At 32.3% G+C, this 9,502-nt stretch overlaps 1 protein-coding gene across 1 annotated transcript; it reads right to left on the bottom strand.

The window, feature by feature from the left end:
* Positions 1-502: 502 nt before the first annotated feature.
* l(2)41Ab (lethal (2) 41Ab) lies at positions 503-5,939 on the bottom strand. The gene is made up of 2 exons (XM_023165343.2): positions 3,681-5,939; positions 503-1,034 (listed from the first exon to the last, which is right to left on the bottom strand). The coding sequence occupies exons 1-2, from the start codon at positions 5,844-5,846 to the stop codon at positions 549-551; spliced, it is 2,652 nt and encodes an 883-aa protein (XP_023021111.2). The 5' UTR covers positions 5,847-5,939; the 3' UTR covers positions 503-548.
* Between the last annotated feature and the right edge of the window lie 3,563 nt (positions 5,940-9,502).

The raw sequence follows: 9,502 nt of genomic DNA, 5'->3' as shown, positions 1-9,502 counted from the left end.
AAAACTTTATAACAAACTGCCCGAATCATTGAAAACTACTAACAGAATTCAGGTTTTCAAAATCACCCTTAAAAGGTTTTGATTCAATCATAATTTTTATACCATAGATGAATTTCTCAATCTTCTGTAATTATATTTCTCTATCACATTAATTTATTGAAGCTGGAGTTGAATGAAGTTGATATGTTTTGTCAATTATTGTATGTATATGACAATCTTTCTTGTATGTTTGGTTTAATTTTACTTTAAGTATTATTTTATGTATGTACAAAATGCTATTTGACCTATTCTATAACTTTATAAGTTTTACAGGATTAATAAAGTTATTTGATTTGATTTGACCTTATATCAATCAATTCACAATTATTCAACGTGAACATTCATTTCGTAAATCATCTATACTTTGGTAATTCTCTGAGAAATCAGTCTTAGAAACACTAAATATTTTTCCACACGAATCCAGTAAGTGAAAATCTCACAATGAAGTGTTTCTTGTATTAAATATTTTTGTGAAGAAAGAATGTATAATATATTTTATCGTTAAGAATTCATGTATACATCAAAAGTGCACCAATCTTGAGGGTATTATTGATTCTATTCAACTCGTGATCATAATTGGGAAAATCTGTTCTCAAATTCTCCACTACTTTGCACAGTCGTCCATTCAGGTCTTTTTGCTTACCGTACTCCGATACAAGTTTATCTTCTGTTTTGTAAATAGTATATGTTTTTCTCCCCATCGACAAGTAGTGATACATTTCTTGTTTTTTCTGTTGCATCACCAACAATTCGAAATTGAACTGTCTGTTACTCTTGGCTTCTTCTAATCCTTGTACTAAGTCCACCGAATATTTTTGTGTGAATTTTACTTTTTCTTTCGCCTCTTCTATTTGCTTTTTCGTGATTTCTTTCTGATTATTTGTTCTCTGAATGTCGGTCTTAATTTTATCAATTTCATTTTCCATCTGTTTCATTTTATTTTTCATGTTATCCAATTTCCTACTGTAATCGATCCGAGTCCTGACTTCATTTACCTTGAAAATAAGGAAAAATGTTAGTCTCTATCTCGATTTTGATTTTTTTGTTCGATAAACGTATTAACATATTCAATGCGTAAAACATAATAATAAGAAAATAATAATTCTGTTAGTACTCGTGTTACTAACATCTGGAAAAACTATAGCGAAACATAAGTTATATTGCATATAAGTAACGATTTCAAAATGAAATATTTATGATACATACATTTCGATGTTCCTAATTCAATTTGAAATACGTCTTCATGAACAATGAAGAATAATAGGTACATTTAAAAAAATAATTAATAAATGTTACAAATTGAGTGTTAGGAATCACACGTTAAAAGTTAAGACCTCGTTAGTCCTCAGCTCGCACAAGTTTCGACTTCTGAGGGTTGTCGTTCGTAGGGGTGCGACAGCTGGTTAACGGAAAAACATATTTTTTTTTAACATTTCAGTTTTGAATCACGGTTATTATTCATTATTCATTAAATTTTGATGATTGGATAAAATTCAAAGTTCCGATGATCAGACTATTGAAATAAAAACTAACAAAAAAAGAGAAAGAAATGATGATGAATGGAATATTGGATTTAGTCAATAATAAAATTGATAATTCAAATTGAAAAGTGTATATTTGGTAAGAGTGATTAGTTTTACAAAAAAATACTTTTTACTTTTCTAATTTCCTATCCTGATATAAAAAGATGTGGGAAAATAAAAAAGAAGGAAGGAAGCAACCAAGTCCAAAATGAACTATTTACAAATATTGTAGATCATGCAATACAGATACAAACTGAAACAAACCCTCCCCAAACAACTACACATCTTTGTGAAGGGTTAATTTTGGAATAAATTGATTTCTTCCTTCCTTCAGAAGTTTCCCATATTTTTTGTATAACAATAGAGAAGTAGAAAGTCAAATTATTCATATTTTCATATGCCAAAACACATAACAAATAAATTGGAGCAAGGATTTTAAACCTGCACAAACAAACTGATATATTTTATCTTACAAATAAAGTAATTGCAAACAATAATAAAACTTCTCTGAATATGTAATACATTTAGATAAATATAATAAAAAAAATTCGAATCAAATAAACTGTATCAAAGTTATTGATAACACAAAAACAAATACATTCATTTCTCATCATTAAGTGTTTTTGAAAATTCATTTGAAAAGAAAATATGCTTGAAAGCGATTTCCAAATGAATCAGTTAAATGGAAGTAAAAACCCTGCTAACTTTTGTGACATGTAATCTTATAAAAGTTCTTTCTGCTCAAATATGTCTGTTAGAATTTCGTTCTTGATAAATTCGACTGGATTCTGCAGCATTGCCATTAACATTTGATAGGATGCTATTTCAAAACATTTTCATAGTGAATATAACGTGAGATGAAGTTTATGGAATTACTATGAATCTTCATCGAGTAACGGCCGAATCATTCAGAAAAAATATGACTCCTACTGATATGAAGATAAGAACTCCGTGATCGTTATTATTTCATTTCATGAAAAGAAATCCTTGTGGTTAAAAAATACTATTAGAATTTCTCGCTGTCAGTGTGGTGAGTAAAATATTATAACGGTCATTTTGACAATTAATGTTTTCTGTCGATTCTCATTTATCCATTCGTCTGGCAAACAATCAGTACTATTGCAAAATAAACACGTACCTGTTTGTGAATACTGTGAAATATGAGAAAAGTTAAGTTAGTTTTGAATCATTGTTTCAGGGCACAAGGACTTGCAGATATTGGTTCATCGAAAACTAAGCGTAATAATTATATAATCTGATGTTAATATCAGACTTTGAAAAGAACCAGTAGTGAACAATGATTTTTACTATGAATATCAATCAGGTAACACTCTGTGACGCCACTGAAATGATCATTCAAAATCTAATTATATCAAAAGAAGATTTTCATTACTATTATCAAACGTAGCAAGTTCAATCATAGTCGGCTGAATATCTTCTGAGCAATAATTTTAAAACCTCTTTTTTATCACGAATTTTAAATCTTATTATTTGAAAATGAAGCAATTGAGGATATAAAAAATTACAAGAAATGACCCACCGAAATTAAAGTCATCTCTGTATTTGAATCATTGCTTAAATGGTTGTCAATGACCACCAAACAAATAAGTAAAAGGATAAAAACATGATATTAGGCGCTTTTATTGAATAAGAAAATTTAGGATACTTTCAGTTTCCTCCACACTTGTTCGTTAATTAGTTAAAAGTGATCTTGGTAAACGATTTTCAGCGGAAAAGGAGAATTTTCATCAATGGAATCATAGTTGTTTCACGTATGAAATCGCCTTTTTTCTCAGTAGAAAACTTAAACCTATGTAGAGAGGAGTATTTTTTTTGCAATGGGTATTCAAAGCTTCCTCCTGAGAAGATGATTGGTTATTCAACTAATTCAACTAGTATCAGAGCTAAAGAAATTAGTTAATTTCAGTTTTCGATATCAATATAATTTCGACAGAGAAAGATCCTTTCTAAAATGATTTCGTAACAACACGTGTCGAGGTGTTAAAATAACGGTTTGGTGTTGGGAAAAAACTCCATTGATATTCATTACTACACCAAAGGTTCCAAACGGTGCATCGCAAGTAGAGAAGTTTGGTAGGTAAAAGAAATTCAACAAACCTTCGAAGCTCCTCTCTTCTGTCTGGCCTCTGAAGTCAGGTAGATACTATCTCTTCTAGAAAGGCAATGTTCCAGGTCTTTCAGCAATTTTTCTTGAGCCTTCTTCAGCTGGCCGTGAATTACTTCCATCCGATGTATTTCCTGCCTCATGTTATCAACTTCGCCTCCATGGGTTCTCTCCTGTTTCATACTGTTCAGTGCCTCCTTGGCTAATTGCAGTTTTTTCTCCCACTCTAGTGCTTCTCTATTCACTTCTATGAGTTCCTTGCTCAAGTTCACTTTATCTTCCTCAATCTCCGTTATTTCAGACTCCAGTTCTAACAGTTGGAGCTCGGAGTCTTTCAGCTTGGAGTCGTATTCAGATTGCAGAAGAGTATTGCTTCTATCTAGGTCAGTTTTTCGGTTGCGACTTTTGCAAAGAGTTTCGCACAAAGCCTCTCCTTTGTTTTGAAGATTGCGTATGTTGTGTAGAACTTTGTCTTGAAATTTCTTGTAGTCTTCTATCTCATCGCTTATCTTTAAATTTTTCTGTTCCAGTATCAACGTTTGCTTTTTCAGCATATTCAAGTTATGTATTTGTTCTTGACGTTCATTAGACACTGCCAGAATGTTCTTTTGTTCCCGTAACCAATAAGATTGTAGTTTTTTTATTATTTCCTGAATGTCTTCGATATGTTTCTCCAGTTCTAAAGTCTTCAATTCTTGAGGTGAGGTTGCACTGGTACTTTTCAAAGTAGCCTTTTCTAACTTATTGGTCAACACATCAACTTGTCTCTCTCTTTTTCTGAATAAAAGTTCGAATTTTTCCCTTTCTGCGTCAAGAGCATCTGCTTCCCGTTCTAGTTCTGCCTGTTGGTTCTGAATTTCTTTCAGTAACCGAGAATTTTCATCGTTCATGAATTTTTGTGACTCGGTTTCTGAAGCCAGCAAACTATTTTTATTTTCTGCTTCATTCATTAGCACTTCTACTTCTTTCTTCTTATATTTTATAGTGCTCAATATTTTTGTCAGGTTGTTGGCAACTTTATTGTTTGCTAATTGATTCTCCAAGTTTTTCATTAGAGCGTCTTCTAAGTCAAACTTTTGTGAGGCAACTTTATCGAAATCTTTCATCAATATGTTCAATGCATTTTGTTTTTGCTGATTTTCAATTCCGATAGTCTGAATGTCTTTGTCGTTCTGGTCTATGATTGCTTGTAATTCATACATCTCATTTTCGATGGCAACTTTCTTATTCATCTCATCATCAGTTTGAATTTTACAATTTCTAACATCCAACTCAACCCGACTCTTGATCATTGTCAGCTTTTCATTATTTTGTAGTTCCGTTTTTGTGAGTTTCTTTATTTGTTCTGTTTCTGACACCATGCTTTTGAATTTTTCTTGAAACTTACCAAGTTCTTCATTCAAGCAATCGAGACCTTTATCCCTGTTTCCTATGGCAACCACTACGGAATTCCAAGAATGCATCAGACATCGATACTCGCTTTGTAAAGCTTCTATATTTGTATTGCCAACAGCAACAGTTTGTTCCATTTCTTCAATTTCATTTTCTTTAACTCTTATCTTGGAATTAACAGTCTCAAGTTCTGATTCAAGTTTCCATATCTCTGTTAATAGTTTGTAAATTAACAGATCTTGCTCTTTTTTCTCTCTGCCAATCATCAAATTATCTTTTCGGGTTTTTTCGGAAACTCGTTTATTCACAGAAATGTGGGATTCAATTTTATTTTCCCATTGCGACATTTGTTTGATGAGTAGGTTCACCGACTCTATTTCGTTTTGTAGTTCTCTGTTATTTTTTTCTGACTCATTGTACTTTTCTATTGAATCTTTGTGGATTTTCTTTTGTATTTCCAGTTCATTTTCCACTTCTTCTTTCGCTCCTGTCACTGTTTGTAGATCAGAAATAATACTCTCCAGAATCTTCTGTTGATTACACACCAATTGCTGGGCCTCATAAGTTCGCACACCTAGTTCTTCTTTTTCAAAGTTTTTCTTTTTTGTTTCGGTTTCGATTTCGAAAATATCATCTTTCATTCGATTTATCTGAAGAAGAAGATGCTCCTTCAAAGCTTGCTGGAACTTTTCCAGAATCGGATGATCAGGACTGAGAACAGCCTTTTCGGGAATAGGTGCAGATAAATGATTCTCAGAATCTTCCATTTTTCGATTTTTCACAATATATATCACTTTTTTTGTAATAAAACTTCAGATGTATATTATGAACGTCAAATATTTGATCAATACAAACTAACTGAATGCAGTCACCTTAGAAACCAATATTGTTACTAGTAACCATGCCAACTCGACTAGAAAACTACCTCCCAATGATTCAAATATTACCAGAAATTTTTATTAAAATGTGTTAAAACAACGATAAAAATAAAATAAATACAACAATAAAAATTAATTGGCGCTCCGGGGCGACTTCATTGATTCCAGTGGCGCATTTGCTTTTCCAGCTGCAGGAAAACCCGGAAAAACCTGCAGCACCACATCATCTGAAGATCTTGATCTAACAATGTCCTCTCTCTCATAAAACAAAATGTAGGGTGTCTCCAGAGACTCCAATAAATTCAATGCATCGCCAGAACACTTCGTGACACGACTATCCAGAAATAAATTATGGAAATAATAATAATAAAATCTGTTAGAATCTGTTTTTTGTTAACCAGCTGTCGCCCCTCCCCTTCGAACGACAACTCTCAAAAATCGAAACTTGTGCGATCTAAGGATTAACGATCTCAATTTTTAAACTGAAAATGAAAAAAATAAGAAACAATAGATTACAACTGGCATAAAAAATACTGGAAAACATTTAGGATCATTACATACAATTAGGAAGTGTACGGATAATACATATTTCTTAATGTACTTTAGTAAATATAAGAATATTTATAGGCAAATTATTGAAAGGGCTAAATATTCATATTATGCAGAGAGAATCAGAACAGCCAACAATAAAACAAAAGAAAACTGGACTGTAGTGAACGATATTAGAAGTATAAATAAGGCCAATCCCATTAAAACTAACCTAGCTCCAAACAAAACTCAATGATTTCTATTGCTCTATTGGTGAAAAACTAAAAGAGAACATGAAAGCCAGCTGTGACCCCTTGGGGTACCTAAAAAATGTAAATGTTGTTGATAACTTTATTTTTACAGATACGGATGTACATGAGCTTATATAGATAATCAATGAAATCAAAAATAAAAATTCGGCGGGTATGGATGGAATGTCTGTAAAAATATTTGAAAATCTACCTCTAAGTGCATTACAGGTTGAATGCATTGATAAATTATTCAGGTATGGTATATTTCCCACATGTCTGAAAATAGCTATGGTTATTTCATTACATAGGGGCGGAGATCTGGAAGACCCCTCAAATTTCAGGCACATTTATTTATTATCGACCCTTTAAAAAATTATTGAAAGATTGGTTTCCTTCTTATCGATAAACAATGTGCTATCTAGCCTTCAGTTCGGTTTTCAAAGTTCGAAAAATACCACAGATGCCATTTTCGTCTGGCTAGAGAATGCATACTCTAGCATAAATGATGGCAAGGCTGTTGCAGCAGTGTTTTGTGATTTCTCGAAAGCTTTCGATTGCGTTGATCTTAAGAGAGTGCTGCGAAAGCTCAGCCATTATGGGATAAGAGGAACAAATTTGAGCTGGTTTGGTTCATATTCGACAGGACGTCGACAGGTGGTGAAAACATCAAGCAGACAGTCTGATCCTAGTGACATAAGACATGGAGTACCTCAGGGGTCTATTTTAGGACCAATATTGTTTTCAATATACTTCAATGACCTAATAACCATTAACATTGCAGGACAATTTACTGTATTTGCCAACGAAACCACTATTATATGGAATAATAAAGAAATTAATCAGCTATGAAATATGATAAAAATAGATATTCAAAAATTCAAAACTGGTGTAACGCAAACTCCTTGTGCCTCAAGCTAAACAAAACAAAACTAGTTACTTTCGAATGTACACTAGACGATTTAGATTTGGATAGGCATAACATAGAAAACAAGCAGTACAATAAATTTCTAGGCATTCACATAGACAATAAATTGAATTTTAAAGAACATGTATCCCATTTGAGTAAAAAAATATCTAGTGGATGTTATGCTATTAGAGTGATATCGAATGAACTAGGGTACACTACAGCTAGAATGGCTTACTTTGCATTGATTGAATCTCATATTTGCTATGAAATAACTTTCTGGGGTCATTGTAGTTTACAGTTACAGAATACGATATTTGTGCTGTAGAAGAGTTTTTTGAGATATCTTACACTGCAAGCCTTTATTCATCAGCCACAAAATATTACCTGTCACCTTCTTATACATAATGGAAACAGTATGCTTAATTCATAACAATAAAACTAGCATGTACAGACCCGGAACAAATTGTCGCAACACCAGACAGAACCATGTGCTTTACTTACCTATTCCTAAATTTACCTTGACTCAGCATTCTCTGATTGATGAAAATATTACAGTATATACCGTGTTAGGAAAGGTAAGACCTCGTTAGTCCTTAGCTCGCACAAGTTTCTCAACTTCTGAGAGTTGTATGGGAGCGACAGCTGCTTAACGGAAAAACAGATTTTAAACAGATTTTTTTAAACAGATATATTCACCCATACCATTCTAACAAATAACATAGATATCAAAATGTTCCGAAGTACAGTTAAATATCTTTAAATCAAAAAAGCTTATTTTTCGATCCATGAATTCTACAATGATAACCTGTAATTTTTACTTGATTTTTCAATGTTCAACTAAACTCATCAGTCTTCCTAATGTTTTATTTGTGAAATTGGGATGTTTGTATTTTTTATATTTTATGACATGCATTTAATTTTTTTACAAGACTTTGTCAATGAGATACTAATCTTCCGACAATAAAGCATATATTAATTGAGTGATAGTGGTAATTATTAGAAAAAACCATTATAAAACGTTTCTATACTGTCTAAATAAGTATTGGATTACACAGAAATATTAATAAACTTCAAACTAGTAAGAAATTATAACTCCAATGATGCGTACGGTAGTAAACTGTAAAAGAAAAAAATATTTGTGATTAAAATATTTGAGTTCTGCGTTTTAGATTGATTGGATTGTGGAAATAGCTTTGAAATCATCTGAAAAAGTGTGTGGGCATGATGCCACTATTTTTCTCCTGGTAGAACACTCATGCTCAGTCCACGTGCCATAATCGCACTCGTTACAGTCAAGTCTACCGACTGGTTTGACATCACACATCCTATACTTATTTTTGGTATATCTTCAAAATGGTAATTGTCCTATTTCTCTACTTCACCTCACACCACTTTCTCTTAATTTTCTGTTAACTCCTTAATATTTTACCCAGTAACGATATTTCATATCTTCACCTTTGTCATTATTGAATCCAACAAATTATTCATTGCTGAAAACCAGTGCTCAAACATAGCACATTCATGATTCAACACGATATACTGCTGTTTCGACCCGCCATAGGTATCATCAGTTGTGCTAGGCTAAACCACAATGGCATTGCTGGACCCAACTCTCCTTAATGGACAATCCTGAGCCTAAAAATTGTCAAGCATATTTTCAAAATTTAAAAATGCAGAGGTGATATCAACCATCTAATTCTGAGAAAGATCGATATTTGGGATTTTTTAATTATTGTGTTGACGCGATTTACCAAGAGAAATAGGTGTTCGAGAAATTACTAAACACTTTTCACAAATTTAATTTAAGAAATGAAATCAATAATTTGTTTCCAAATTCATGGCTGATTTCCAATCAAACA

The sequence above is a fragment of the Leptinotarsa decemlineata genome, unplaced genomic scaffold (genome assembly GCF_025532065.1).
Source record: "Leptinotarsa decemlineata unplaced genomic scaffold, Ldec_3_MD MMD2_tig00000199_RagTag_RagTag, whole genome shotgun sequence".
Lineage (NCBI taxonomy): Eukaryota > Metazoa > Arthropoda > Insecta > Coleoptera > Chrysomelidae > Leptinotarsa > Leptinotarsa decemlineata.
The sequence above is the reverse complement of the archived record's forward strand: the minus strand, read 5'-3'. Positions and strand labels throughout refer to the sequence as shown.